Raw genomic sequence first — 15682 nt, 5'->3', positions numbered from 1 at the left:
GTTGGTATCAATGCCTTCTTCCTCCCTTGCGTTGGGTGTGAAGTAGGGGAGTCCCTCGTGTATGGTTACCTTTCCTATCTCTTTCCCTTGCTTGATCAAGTGTGCCTTTCCATCTTTGAATTTTAGCTCTATGTTTGTGTCCCGTGTCAGCTTTGTGATGGCTAGCATGTTGTGGGGTATCTCTGGCACGTACAGTACCCCTTTTAAATCCCCTATCTGTGTGATGTGTACGTTTCCTTTCCCCACTACTTTGACCTTGCTTTGGTTTGCCACCTTTATTTCTGAGTCTACTTCTGTGAGTGAGTCTAGCAGCTCTGGGTTACAAGTAGTGTGACTTGTGGCCCCTGAGTCCAGGAGCCATGTGTTTCTCTCTGCCTTATGTTTGTCATTTGGGTCATCGTGCCTGATCCCGTACATGGAGCCAGAGTTACTGTCCCTGGAGTGGTCTCTGCGCTCGTGGTGTTTCCTGGGGTTGGGTGACCATCCTCGCCCCCTTTCCTTTGGGTACCTGCATTCAGGTGACTTCCCCCCTCTACTGTCGTGCTGTCCCCTGTCCCTATGGTTCCTGGGCAATCCCTCTTTAAGTGGTTCCTTGACCCACAAGAATAACATTCTGAGGTATCCCTGGCCCTATCTTGGAAATCCACCCTCTTCGTGGGTCTAGGATCCCTTTTGGATAGTTGGCGTTCCCTCCTCAGAGTGTCCTCTGCAACGAGCTGACTGGTCAATGCGCCTAGTGTTAGGTATTGCAAGCTGAGGCTATTTAGTTGGGTTATGAAGCTGTCCCAACTGCTATCAAGAGAGTTTATGATTATGCTTATCATGCTCTCTTCAGTGATGATTCCCCCCCTCTGCATGAGCTCTGCCCTTGTAGCATTCATCTTTAAAATGTGCTCACTCATGGGGACCCCTGCCTTGTGCTTGGTGGAGTGGAACTCCCTAGATATTCTAGTGGTAGTGGCTCTACTCTGGCTATAAAACAGGTTACATAGTTTTTGCATAACATCATAAACAGTCAGATTGTCCTCAATACATAGCAGATGGAATGGAGGTTAACATGATACAAAATGCCCTGTGATGAATACAGTCAATTTCCAGTGACCAGGGCTTTTGGGGAGGTCTGTTAGCTAGGAACAGTGCATTCTCTCTCATGAGAGCAACTCTTAATTGTTGACTCCATTCTATAACATTACCCCCATCTAACTGTAATTTTGGCAAATTGGCATAATTTGCCCCAGAAATGTTAGTAAGGTTACTTACTGGGGGGAGCTGTCCATGGTCCAAACTGTGATTGAACTCACAATAAGGCTTTGGGATGTCTGTGGCCATTCTGTACTTGCTTGGATCTATGTAGCTTGCTTCTCTTGTTACAGGCAGGTACTGGGCATGCGCGAAATTCATTCCGCGCTGGAGTCCATCGGGTGAGGTTCCTGTTGCTGGAGCTCCCAGGCCTAGGCCTAGGCCTGTTGGTGGGAGGCTGGACCCACCCCCGGTGGGTCTGAAGATTCCTCCTGAAGGTGGACACCACTGCTGGATGGCCGGATCCCCGGCGAAGAAGGGTAGAAGGTGAGGAGGCGACGCGGTCGTAAGTCAAGGACTTCCGCGGGTCGGCGGCGCAGCAGCAGCAGAGGTTGTAGGTTGAGGATTCCCTGCACCCAGCGGCTCGGCGGTAAAGGCGGTGGCGGTGGCGGATCCTCCCTCGTGGTCACTGGTCCCTGGTCGCGTGGATCGGCCTGGTGGATGTCGTGGCGTTGGTGAGTAGCCGGTTCTTCTCTTCTCCCTCGGGCCTCGCATAGTTGGTGTAGCGAGTGGCAAGTTCGAGTCCTGCGGTTGATCCTTCCAGCAGGTGGGCGGTCTTTTGTGCCAGTTGTTGGTGTGTGCGGTGTCTTTAGTTGGCTGTGACTCGGTTGCCTGGTCGTTGTTGGTTGTCCTGGCCTTCTTGTGTTTTCCAGGATTTTTCTTTGATTTTTTGAGTGCTGCAGGAGGCTCGAAAGCAGAGCCCAGGGCAGCGGTGATGGTCTCGATTGTCTTTTGCAACTCGAGATTGGTAGGTGTTTTTTTCTTAGTGATTGTAGTTTCTTCGTGGTCGCTTTCAGAGTTGGGCTCTTCATTGTCGCTTTCTGAGTCCCCCTCGTCTGTTTCGGGGTTCGGGCATTTTCGCGCCAAGGGATTCAAATCCTGGCTTCCCATTGGCTGGTGCTCGTCCCAAGATGGCCACCGGGAAGAGGGCGCGAAAATGGATTCTGCCAGCTCAGGATCATCGGGTTGGGGTGGCTTACCCTTTTTTGCTGGCTTTTCTCTCTCGGTGGTCTTTGGGGCCTCAATCACTGCTTCTTGCTGCTCGAAGAGGCTTTGAAGGTCCGCAATGAGGTTTTCTTTGTCGCTGCTTGCCTCCATCAGTTTCAGGATGGAGAGTTTGAATTTATTCATTTTCTGTGCTGTTTCTTCTTCCAGGGCGGTGATCTCCTTGGATGGCCCCTCTTCATCTGATTGTGAGTCCAGGCTGGAGTCCTGCTCGCTTCCAGCTTCTGTCTCCTCCATGGCTGTGGCTTTGGTTGCAAGTTTCTCAGCCATCTTCTTGGTAAGAGCTCTGGTCTGTACTCTGTCTGTTTCTTCAGGGTAGGTCATTATCTGGAGTTATGGGCAACCAACCTCTGCTACCATTTTGTTGAAAGCTGGATCTAGCCCAATAACTCAAAGACAGACTTCGATTCTTTTCTGTAACTTTATTATAGATTTAATGGTACTGGAGGTCACTGACCTTGTACCTTTCTCTTTCAGGTATACATCTGGAATACCCTGTGGACCACATGGTCGGAGCCTTTATACCCAGGAGGAGGGGCAAAGAGGTAAGGAGTGGTTACAGGGGTTATGGGATATGTGGTCAGTTAACCCTTGCAGGTCCGGGTGATCAGGGAGATGTAGTAGTTAGACATTTACCATGACATACTAAAGAAGGAAACTTCACAATTTCCATCTTTCCATTCTTGACTGCTGTCATACAACTAGAAGAATGAATGAGGCTATGAAAATCATGTCACAAGTTTCTGTAAGTGTGTTTTAGATAGAAAGAAATCCCTCCACTAGATATGGAACTCTACACTGAGATTCCAAATGTGCTTTTTCAGAAGGCAGCTGGACTTTTCTTGTTTTCTCTGAAGATGTTTCACTTCTCATCCAAGAAGCTTCTTCAGCTCTGACTGGATGGTGGGGAATGGAAGAATTTATATTCCTTGCAGACAGCTGGTAATTTGCATCCTTTTAGAAAGTTATTGAGGTACTTGGAGGTTTACCTGTGTCCTCACCTGAGTAGAGTGAATGTTCCTGTAATCTACATTTTTTTCCCTCTGGAAATCCATTCATACTCCCACACCATTCGAAGGGTGTTCATCCCAAAATGCAAGGCTAAAAGTCTGTGAAGATTCTCAGTCATCCAAGTCATGGTTGCCCCAAAAGGACACAGATAAACCCACAAGTGCCTCAGTGATTCTCTAAAAGAATGCAAATTACCAGTTTTCTCAAAGGAATATAAATCCTTTCATTCTCCACCATTCCGTCAGAGCTGAAGAAGCTTCTTGGTTGTGAAGTGAAATGTCTTCAAAGAAAAAACAAGAAAAGTCCAGTTGCCTCCTGAAAAAGCACCTTTGGGACAACCATGACCTGAAAGTCTGAGAATCTACATAGACTTCTTTACTGAGATTCAATTTTCAGTAAGCAAAAGAAAATGGGAGTTGTTTTGAATTCTGGATTTTTTTTTCCTGTAGAGGCTTTATTGACAAAAATAGGTCACTTGCAATTACTTAGCTACTTGCTTGCTTGTGTGCTAACAAATTACTTAGCACTTAGTTACTAACACTTAGCAACCATAAGATTTCATCCAACATGATCTATCCCTAACCTAATTCTTCAGGATTTGTGAGGGTACATTTGTCATCATTTTAACTGAGTCCATTGATGTTGCAGCTGGCCATCTTCTTTCTTTTCCTTCATCTTTCCTGCCATTATAGCCTTCTCTAGGGAGCTAGACTTGTAGAATCGGTCTGAAGCTGTCTGAAGAATGATCATTTGACTGTGACTGTCAAATTGAAACAACTGTGGTCATTTCCGTGTTGAGTGGGAACTCTGAGTTGATTTGCTCAATGAGCTATTTGTTTGTTCTTCTTGGCTGTCCACAATATTCTCAGGGGTCTTGTTCAACATTAAAGCTCAGAGGGGTTAATATTCTTTCTATCCTCCTTATTCAAAATCCAAATCGTTGAACTCTCCTCTTTCAAAAGCTTTTTGTCTCCTTCTGAAGGGAATGGGTTAGAAGTGGGATTATTTTTCTTGCATGTAAGGAACAACCAGCATAGATTTCACAAGTGACCAGCAGAAGCAAAATGGTGAAAAAAAATGTGTTCTGACCTCTTCAAAAAACATGACCAAATCAACATCTTAACAAAACTTCATTTCAAGTAAAACTTTCATAATTATCAATAATATTAACAGAATTCAAATAATTTTAAATAATTTAAAGAGAATCAACCTTTATTTTGGAATACTCGTCTGTTCAAAGGCGTAAGAGTTCGTGCACCAAATTCTTCTGCTTGATTGATCAAAGCATCTTTTACCATCTCATATCCACAAAGAGCAACCATTGGTTTTGATCCAATCCAGACAGTAAATATAGGTCCATACTTCGCTGTAAGCTAAAGGTAAAATTAGATGGAAACCCAGTGAATTAAATGATAAAGCATTTTTTGATGAATTTATTCTAAAGCATGCTTGAAATAGTTCTTAAATTTGCTATAGAGAGAACATGTTGAATCAAAGCTTTAATAATTCTTAATATCTACCGAGTACATCAATTAGATTAGCTATATTGCTAGCTGATGAGGTGATGGGAATGAGATAATCAAAATTTTGACTGTATAATACATTTCTGTAAGTAATCTGGTTCTTCAAAATATATGGTAACATGTTTTTCTTGTTACCACATCTTTTAATGAACTTTGTAACCTCCATTGTCTATTTATCAGATTGTTACAAGGTGACTTTAAGTAAAAATTCCTACTGAAGATGCACATGAGCCCCTAATAAAATTGGACTCTTATAGAATAAATCAAACTCTTTAAATCAGGGAAATGTGCAGTTATCTTTCAAAACAATCACCTGAAACAGCAAAAAAGTACAACAGTGACCCAATCTTACCTTTCTAAAGGATTTGTTTAGAGGTAAAACATCTCGTTGAAATAGGTTCCCCAGAATAGGCCATGGAGTAGGTCCAGGGGGCAGCTGCCCTTTTTTCTTGTACATTCGGAAAGATGAGATAAGGGTGAAAATTATAGAGAGAAGAAGCAGAACTCCTGCCCATGTCAGCTCCATCCTCTTCTGAGTTCTTTTCCTCTTCAAAAATCCAAGAAGCTGTTTAAATTAGACAAGATTGAAAGAAGGGGGACAACTGGATCCCCAATCACATATAAATTCTTCACTTCCTCTAATCTTTTCATACCTCCTTGTTTACATTCAGCTCAAATTATTCTTTCACCTCTATTAGTGTAGGAAAGTTACTTATCAACATTCTTACCTTCGGACTGTGGACAAAGGTAAGTTACAGTTTGTTTGTTTTGAAGGAAAATATGGAGTGCTTGTCGATTGAAAGTTCGGCAGTTCAGTGGTTCAAATCCCTAGTGCTGCATAAAGATGTGAGTTCCCATTACTTGTCCCAGCTTTTGCCAACCTAGCAGTTCGAAAGCACATAAAAATACAAGTGGAAAAATAGCGACCACCTTTGGTGGGAAGGTAACAGCGTCCCATGCGCTTTTGGCATTTAGTCATGCTGGCCACATGACCATGGAGACGTCTTCGGACAGTGCTGGCTCTTCAGCTTTGAAATGGAGATGAGCACTGCCCCCACATTTTTCTTTTCCCTGTTGGTAAAGTTCCTGTGAATAGTTTAATGTCAAAATTGAAAGAGATACTAAAAGGGTGAATTTACAATGTAAGGGGTGAAAATGGTTCTTAATGTAATTGAATCATTTAAGTTAACGACAGGTGGTTCTTGAGTGTTATTAGGATGATTATACATTAGGATTAATTACATAATCATGCAATGTAAGATGAAGGAGCCCTGGTAGTGCAGGCAAATTCTGCCCACAGCCTAGAATTGACCCTGATGGGGCTCATGGTTGGCTCAGTCTTTCATCCTTCCAAGATAAGTAAAATGAGGACCAGATTGTTGGGGGCAATATGCAAATAATGTTCTACATTGTAAGCCACCCAGAGAGTGTTGTAGATCACTATGGGCCATATAAAAGACTAAATGCTTATTGCTATTGCTATGAAGTTGCTAGGCTGATTTTTTCTGCTCTAAAAAGACAAACCAGGGGAGGTTAGCATAATTGTAGTGATGCAGGGAATTCTCATTTGGAGAGCATTGTCCCAGAAAGCAGGGCCCCATACTGTAATTGAGCTATTTGCAGTCATCTATATCTTAAGGTAAGGTGACCAGACGTCCCGCTTTTGGCGGGACAGTCCTGTTTTTGAGCAATTTGTCCCGCGTCCCGCGGCATTTTAAAAAAGTCCCGATTTTTCATTCTGCCTCCTGAGGCCCGGCTGCCTCCTGAGTCCCCGCTGATGGCTAGAGGGAAAAAAAACTGTTTAAACTCTTGCCGCGGGGCTTCAAAGGGCTGACCTACAGCTGATCAGTGTTAAAAAAAAAATGAGTAGACCCATGCCTGCAAAAATAGAAAAAACAGCCCCTACAGCTTCCGCTAGGTTAATTAGCTGTAAAAAGTTCCTGGAGCAGATTTTGTTCCCCCTAGCTATGCTGAAAACAAAGGCGAAAGCGAAAGTAAAGCTGCAACGTGACAAAATGAGGCAGAGAGAGATTTCTTTCTTTTTCTTTTTCCTCACCAAAAAAGGTAGGTGCAAAACTGCAAACAATGGGAAATTTAGGGCAAAAGAGAAGAGTTCAAGATTTTAAAACACAAAAGAAAAAAAGCTCTATTTAACTAGGGAATTGTAATAATTGAGATACTATTAATAATTGTATATTGTGTTGAAAGCAGAAATGGTTAAGTTGTGGTTTGGAGGAATATATGGGGGAAATTATTTGGTTTATTATTATTGGTAAATATAATTAATTGATTTGTAAGAAATTGGATTGCATGGAAATAATTGGAATATTCATGTTCATATTGATTAATATACAAAAAAGATAGTTATATAACTAATTGATTTATATTAAAATGTTGAATTTGTATTAAACAACTGTATTACATAATTACATAATTAACCAATGTGAGGATGGATATAAAAATAGATGACAATGGGAAGGGGTATAATATAGAATAGAAGGGAAAAATTGAATTTGATTAAGATTAGAGATGAGGATGAAGGGTAATATTGTTTTTTTAAAAAAATAGATGAGGAATAAATATGGCAAAAAGGAAATATGGAAATCGTAAATTTAATTGAAATGACTAAACACTGTTTAAATTTGTGAACCAGCCAAATATTCTGTTCAAAGAAAATACATTGTATGTTTGTATATGTGTTTCTAATTATTGCTATTTATTCATATTTGTTCTCTTTTATTCCTTAAAGTTTAACAATTCATTCTTTATCTTAATATCTTTATATTTGCTTGGGGTTGGCTTTCTTCCCTTTCATCTTTTTTATTGTACAGCAATCTTTCTCCTCAAACCTACCACCTCTCTCTTTTCTTTCCTTCTTACTTTCTCTTCCCCCCACCCTCTTTTTCTCCTCCCTACTTCCTCTTCCTTTCTCCTTCTCCTCCTCTCTTCCTCCCTCTCTTGCCGTCACTCCTACTCTAATTTCCCTTCCCTTCCTTCGTCCCTCTCTATTGCTGTATCCTTTTATGCATATGGACTACTCAGAGGGCTGAAAAAGTGATTTTTGACTGGTCCTCACACTTTTGACCAGTCCTCGAACTTATGACTGTCCTCACATTTTACATTTTTGCCCTATCTTGTCACCATGGTGAAGAGAAGCAGTTGTGAAATGAGTGACATGGTTGTTAAGAATGCTGCACGGGCATAAATGTGAGGATGGTCAAAAGTGTGAAGACCGGTCAAAAGTGTGAGGACCTGTCAGAAATGACTTTTCAGCCCTCTGAGTAGTCCCTATACACATAGCCATGGCCACCTGGTCACATGACCAGCTAGCCACGCCCACCCAGTCACATGGCCTCCAAGCCACGCCCACACAATAAGCCACGCCCACAAAGGTGTCCTTCTTACCAATGTTAAAATCTGTTCACCTTACCCTATACACATAGCCATGGCCATCCGGTCACATGACCAGCTAGCCACGCCCACCCAGTCACATGACCAGCTAGCCATGCCCACAAAATAAGCCACACCCACAATGTCCCTCTTTACCAATGTTAAAATCTGGTCACCTTATCTTAAGGCAGGATTTGGACTGTCCCTTATTTAAGCTGCAAAGGATTAAATACTTTCCTATTTCTTAATAATTTCCCAGAACGAGATCCTGCAGAGCTGGGAGGGTACATAAGAATGTGTTTATTTCTGGTATTTCTTCTAGAGCCAAAAATTTGAATTTTTTCCCCTTGTTTCAGATAGACTCTAACTGCCCAAACCTTGTTTCTCCCCTCCTCTTTCACCCTTATCTGATGTCATGTTAAGGGACAAAGTTGAAAACCAGTAAACATGCTCCCATGACCCAGTTAGGATTTTTAAAGATAAGACACACAGAGAACAGATAAAAAGTCCCACACATTAACATTTTTCTTACTGGCCTGCGTGGACCCTACAATGCTGGGATGTTTCTGTGCAAGGAAGATGATGGGATTATTGATAGAGCCTGAAATGCAAAGTTGTCTTGGAGGCAGCACAGCTGATTAGGCAATAACAGCTGAGAAAGCAAAAACGTGCCTTTTTCTTAGGGCTCAGAGAGAACGATTTGCCCTAAGTCATCCAGCTGGCTTTCATGGCTAAGGTAAAACTTAAACCCACACATGTCTTTTACTTTCTAGCCTGGTGCCTTAACTGCTAAACCAAGCTGTCCCTCTTATAAAAGCTTGCCTTTTCCTTGGTTCCAAGGAAAAATAAAACAAATTTAGCATACACATTTTAACAATAACTTCTCACCTTTGATTCCTTTTAAAGCTGGTATTCCTTCCTCAAATCCCCTTTCTACCTATAGATACAAAATATTAACTTCCTTACAAGCAAAGCATATACAATTGTGAAATTGTGAAAATCAAAGCTGTAAGCATGGCAGCTCTGCTTATCCCTACATGCCGCTCATCCCTTACAATGCAATAGAAGGTCATGTTGTGACCTTCTATTGTGAAAGTGTATCCTTTCTTAGCAAAAAAAAGGTTGAAACTGCTCCTTCTTTTGACAAGGAAGGCCTTATTGATTTTCACCAGAGAAAAAAAGGAAAGTATAAGATTTCCCCACTCCCCTCCCCCACTTGCTTCCTTCTTCTGTGGATGTATTTGGAACATAGTTAAACTTTAATGATTATTAATTTAAAAATGGAAATATTATTAAACTAACTAATATGGACCTTGTCTAGCTCAAAACTCAACAGATGTTAATTAAAGCTTTTTTGAAGAAAGACACTCCTTTGTGAGCAGAAGAAGTTGGGGGAACTGGCATGTCTCTTGCTAGAGTTGATTGGCCATAATTGCATGGCTGTGAAAGAACTACCTGCCTCTTGTCATAGGTCACAGGCCCCACCATCAGGACCTTTTGCTAAAATGGACACTATGGTGGCACCTAGTGACCCAGACTACTACAGTTCAGCCGAAGTGGCTAGCTTGGGGAGGAGTTCTTGCAAAACTAGAGCTTTACGGAACTTTATTGAGTTTTTTCCCAAAGTAAGACCTCAGCCAGATGGCCCACCAGATCCTCAATGAGAAACCCAAGATTCCTCTGACATCCAACAAGGTCCATCAGGCATGTTGGATAGGCTGATTTTACAGGTTCTATCTCCTGGTGAGATGGGCTGACACTAGCAAATCAGAAAGTAACTAGAGAATGATTTCATAATAGCAACAGAATGAAAGTGATGTTCTCTGAAACTAGATATGTTGCAACTGCTACAAGACAAAAACTATTGTTTGACCCCTGGTATGCATTGGAGGTGTAGTGATTTGGGGCAAGTTCATTTGTTGCCATGATGGCCATAAACTCCTGGACTACCTTAGGCTTAAGGCTATCAGATACAAAGTTAAACTCCCCATGATGCAACAGCCTCAGGGTCTCTATTGTCAACCTAACAGCAGATCCAGATGCCCAAGCAGACATGATGCCGATCAACAGGAAATATACCAGCAGCAATCAAAATTTCTGTCTAGAGCACAAATTCAACCGAGGGGTCTCACATCCAGTTTGCACCAGGAGAGGAGAGGAAAGGAGAGGAGAGGAAAAGAAAGGAAAGGAAAGGAAAGGAAAGGAAAGGAAAGGAAAGGAAAGGAAAGGAAAGGAAAGGAAAGGAAAGGAGAAAGGGAAAGAGGGAGAGAAAGACCTTTAATTCATCATGATCCTGACTTCTTTCCTTGTTTTAATTATTGAACACAAGTGTCCACTGAACGTTTAACAGCTCATGTCAGAGAGTAGTGACACTTATTTTGGAAGTCCATAAACAAAGACTTTACATCTGTGTCTTTGGTATCCCCATCCAGATATAAGGTGAAGTTCTGGAGCAAGATGTCAAAGAACAGGAAGAGCCAGGGCCTCTCCTTGACAGGCCCTCTTCCCTGAAATAGCAAACAAGAAAATAAAGCTTGCTTGCTTGCTTGCTTATTCATTCATTCATTCATTCATTCATTCATTCATTCATTCATTCATTTGACAACAAGTACAAGGAATAGTATAGACATAGACAAAGTATAGACATAGACATGGACACATAAAAAAAATTGGCACAAATAAAACGAAATAAATAAGCAAAACATAGCCATAAACACATAAAATGAGTACATATAAATGGAACAGTAGGACAGGGATGGTAGGCACGCTGGTGCACTTATGCACAGCCCCTTATGGAACTCTTAAGAAACATGAAAGGTCCACGGTAGACAGTTTAAGGTAAAAAACTGGGGATTAGAGAGACTAACAACTGGATCAGGTAGAGTGTTCCAGACATTTACTACTCTATTGCAAAAGTCATATTTCCTATAATCAAGATTAGAGCGAATTACATTGAGTTTGAATCTATTGATAGCCCTTGTGTTATTGTGGTTGAAATTAAAGTACTCATTTACAGGTAGGACATTTTGGTAAATAATCTTATGAACTAAGCTTAGGTCGGAATGTAGACAGCATGGTTCGAGGCTATCAAGGCCTAAAATTTCAAGCCTAGTGGTATAGGGAATTTTATTTAGAGCAGAGGATTTGATACTCTTCTAGAAAAATATCTATGGACCCTCTCTAATGTATTGATGTCTGAAATACAGTGAGAGTTCCAGGCAGGTGAGCAGTATTCAAGTATAGGTCTGGCAAAATTTTGTATGCCCTGCATTTGACAAGAATGCAGCTATCCAATTATACAGGGGTCCAGAAATGCCATAAAATTTTAGTTTTATAAGTAGTTTGTTGGGCATTACTGAATCAAACTGGTTGAGTTGAGAGGTCCAAATGTTTTTGCAGTGTATGAGTTGCAGATTACATGGACAATTTTTCCCTGAAACCAAATTGTTTATTAGAGAGTAGGTTATTTGTTGCTAAGTGGAGAGTGATGGATTCCATGACTTTACATGTGATGCAGCAAAGAGAGATTGGTCTTTAATTCTAAACAAGGCTGAGGTCACCTTTTTGAAGATAGGTATGACTATTGCTAATGACCATATGTCAGGCAAGGGGCTCATTCTAAAAGATAGTTCATAGATGGTGCTTAGAGGTTCAGTTATGGCGGAGGAAAGCTTTTTAAGAAAGAAGGCACATCAGGACCAATAGATAGAGATGGTTTAAGTTTGTGTAGTGCCCTTATGACGGTATCTTCAGTAAAATCAATGTGGATTAGATCATTGAAATTGGATGAGTATGACTAGGAAATGAGGGGGAGATGCCATTGCTGTTGACAAAGACTGAATTGAAAAAAGTGTTGAAGAGATTAGTTTTATACTCTGGTTTCTCTTCAGATCCTATAAATCTTTCACCTAAAGATTAGTTTGAATGGCATCATCATTACAATCTTCACCATTTGGCCCTTTTAGAGATGGGGTGGATTTTGAATCTTTTAATTTGGCATTTATGAAATTATAGAAGGCATGATTGGATTTTGTGTGTAACAACTCTTCCTCCTGTCTGCAGTGATAATTGGCATATGGTTTTGTATCGGTTTTTGAAGTTAGCTACATAGCCAGTTTTATTTTTCCACCAAAGTGATTTTTTTTTATTGGAGTTTCCTTATTGACATGGGTAATGTGTTCTTTTTGGCTTTGGATGTTATGTTATGTTTATTGGTACATATAGATTAATGACTCTTTGAACTTCAAGTAGAAAAGTGTTATAATAGTCTTCTGAAGTGTTGCAGTCATTGAATAGGAAGTACAATTTAGGAAGTACACCTGCTGGAATTATGCCGGATTAAAAAAAAAAAACATGGATCAGGCCAGCACATGGTAATACATCTAATCTGTTTTAGAAGATGGTACCTGCTGAGAATGGCATGAAAGCATTTCTTTTCCTAAACTGGCTCTTTTCATTCAAAAAATGATCTGGGTTGAACTTCTCTGGAATCTCAATGTACCAAGGAGAGGACTGGCACAACACCCATGTACTAGAAGAGGGAAGTGAGGATCACAATGTACCGAAGAGAGAACTGGTACAACAACTATGTACTAGAAGAGGGTGTTGAGAAAACAGATGACATTAGTTGGTGTTGCTTCATGCAGATTAGAAAGAGCCTCACTTGCCTCAAATAAAATAGGCCGGAGGGGGCAATCTGCAAACATTCTGAAATGGAATGAAGGGAGAGATATTTGGTTTAACTAATTTATTTATTAAATTTATACACCTCCCACTATCCAGGGGCAACTCTAGGCAATTTACAGTTCTATAAATAATGCATATAGATGCATATTTACTAATGCCTTGAATATGAAGTATCTCTCAGTACATAACAGTCATCTTTTATTTTCTTCTGTAGACTATTTTGATTAGTAGTTTTTATTGCCACACCTTGGGAATGTGGTAACCATGGCATTTTGCATCACCAGTTGTACTTCCCATCTCACTCTCCAAAGTGACTCTAGGCAATTTACAATGTCATAAATAATGCATATTAATACATATTTATTCAAACTGCCTTGAACGAACTCTGACTATCTAAACCATCTTTTTTCCTTCTGTAATCTATCTTGATTAGTAGTTATTATCAGCTAACTTTGGGAATATGGTAACCATGGAATTTTATGTCACAGGTTGTTGCCCATGGAAGGGTCTCAAGCAGGGCTGAAATCCAGCAGGTTCTGACAGGTTCTGGAAAACCGGTAGTGGAAATTTTGAGTAGTTTGGTGAACTTGCAACCTTGTAACTTCTGGCTACATGTTGTTTGTATTTTAGGAATGAAAACTGTGTCAAGGGTGGTAAACGAATATAATTTTCCATGAATATGCAGTATGTCTGTGGAGACTCTCAGTTATCCAGGTCATAGTTTTCTCAAAGGTGCTTTTTCAAAAGGCAACCGGACTGGTTTTTTTTGTTGAGGAAGAAGAAGACATCTTGCTTCTCATCCAAGAAGCTTCATTGTCCTTACCCAACACTTTTGGCCCTTTTCTCCATAGGTCTTTCTTCTTCTTCTCTAGTGGCCCATCAAGCTTGCCCTTTGAATTTTTCTTGTGGTGCTTTCTTTTCCTTTTTAATTTATTTACTTATTATCTTTCACTTATTTTTTTTTTTCCATTTGTATTTAATTTTTAACTTTGGTCGGAGGATGGACATGTGTTTATCCCAAGCATGATTAAACATAGTTACTGATGATTAACCTCCTACCTCCACTGCTCTTTCTGTAAAGTAATACTTTCTAACTTTACTGTTGAACTTCCCTCCTCATTTACTAATTTGTTCTTGTTAAAATCTATATTCCTTGGTTCCGGAGACTGAAATCTCAACTCATTAATCAGCATCTATACATTCTAATTTTGTGTGAACTAAAAAAAATCCCCAAACCTGAGAGAAATGGTTGGAAAGCCCACCCTAAAAAAATTTCAGGTTGCCCCCTGCGGTACTTCTTCCTTCATTATGAATTGATTTTCTATGGACTATTTCTCCTGCCAAAATAAACTTGGTTAATAATGAACATTCACATACCTGACCCTGTATAAAGATTTATTGAAAGTTTAAACTCTCTATAAGCATTTGAACTACTAATGGCCAAAGGAAATTGGCAGTAGATAAGAGTGGAAGGAATTCAAGATGGGCTGGACTGTGGGCACAAAGGGACTCATGACACATGTGGACCCTTCCTCTGGCTCTGCCTGGTGTCATCTCCTACAAAAACTCAACACACACTAATTAAACCTTTTTTTGGGGGGGGGAAGAGAAGCAGTCCTTTGTAAGCAGAAAGATTTGGGGTGGTAACTGGTGTATCTCTCGTTACACTTACTTGGCTGTAACTGCAAGGCTGGCAAAGAACCACTTGCCTCCTGTCATTGGCAGAAGGCCCTACTCAGGACTTTCTGCTAAGTTTTATGGAACTTTATGGAGTTTTATGCAACTAAGGACTCAGCCAGATGGCCTACCAGATACTACAACCCAAGTTCCTTCTGATATCCAACGAGTTCCATCCACCTTGTATGGGCTGATTGAACAGGTCCTGGGTCTCCATGAAATGAGTGACACCAGCAAACCAGAAAGCATCCAGAGAATGATTTCACCAAGACAGTAGACTGATAATGGTGTTCTCCAAAACTAGATCTATCGTACCTGTCATAAGAAACAAGCTAGTGTGTAGTCCCTAGTAAAAGGGGACTAGGGCTTCTGTGCATGTGCAGAAGAGTGTGCGCGTGGGCGCAATATGAACCAGTAGTAAAGGTAAGTAGAACCCACCCCTGCACCAAACCATCAATAACATCCAGATGACAACTGACAATAGGAGGCTCTTTTTCCTGTTCATCAAGTTTGTTCCTAATGCCCATTACAGAAACCTACAACCTGGCCTTATGGGAAGATCATGAAACTAGACAATTGGATCACTCTCAACCAGTGAATGTAACATCAGCAAGTGAGGATCAACTCCAAGATCCCACCATATCTTCCCTTCCCCACTACGTCCCAGTGTTCTTGCTCAGCCTCACTCCCCAGATCTCCCACATCTCTTACATCCTAAGGCTTAATACAAAATAAAACCAAAATGTTGTGGAATAAAATGAAAAATGAAAGTTCAGCCAAATGCTCTTTGATAAAACTGGAAGAGAGGAGCTAATAGGTCAACACACGTTCAGCATCCTGTTTCAAATGTAGGTTATTCCACAACATCATTTTCTCATAATACTTCTAAAAGAGAATCTTGAACAAAATCTTTAGTATGAATTATACATTGGTTACTTGCAGAATATAGCTTAGAGAAACTTGTATGAAATATTTCAAAAATATTCTTAATTTGCCCATAAAATGTTATCAGAGCAGAGATAATAGTAATTATTTTGCCATAAAAATAAAATGTCCTTCACAATCATTGTATCTGTATTCCACATCAGTTT

The 15682-nt window shown here is 40.5% G+C and overlaps 1 protein-coding gene across 3 annotated transcripts in view; it reads right to left on the bottom strand.

The window, feature by feature from the left end:
* The window catches only part of LOC139312571 (cytochrome P450 2C20-like), a 30079-nt gene extending 20947 nt beyond the window's left edge, over positions 1-9132 (bottom strand). The window contains exons 1-3 of one of the 3 annotated variants that reach the window (XM_070937473.1): positions 9117-9132; positions 5191-5403; positions 4526-4688 (exon numbers count right to left, since the gene is read on the bottom strand). In XM_070937473.1, coding sequence (XP_070793574.1) covers positions 4526-4688; positions 5191-5364 — 337 coding nt within the window. In that variant the 5' untranslated portion in view covers positions 5365-5403; positions 9117-9132. Of the gene's footprint in view, positions 1-4525; positions 4689-5190; positions 5470-5566; positions 5639-9116 lie in introns of those variants that run through there. The other 2 variants (XM_070937472.1, XM_070937474.1) reach the window with 2 other exon arrangements.
* Between the last annotated feature and the right edge of the window lie 6550 nt (positions 9133-15682).

Source organism: Pituophis catenifer, unplaced genomic scaffold (genome assembly GCF_029215685.1).
Source record: "Pituophis catenifer annectens isolate HBS135680 unplaced genomic scaffold, rPitCat1.0.hap2 SCAF_2, whole genome shotgun sequence".
In the NCBI taxonomy this organism is placed as follows: Eukaryota; Metazoa; Chordata; class Lepidosauria; order Squamata; family Colubridae; genus Pituophis; species Pituophis catenifer.
This window is presented reverse-complemented; position numbering and strand designations above follow the sequence as displayed.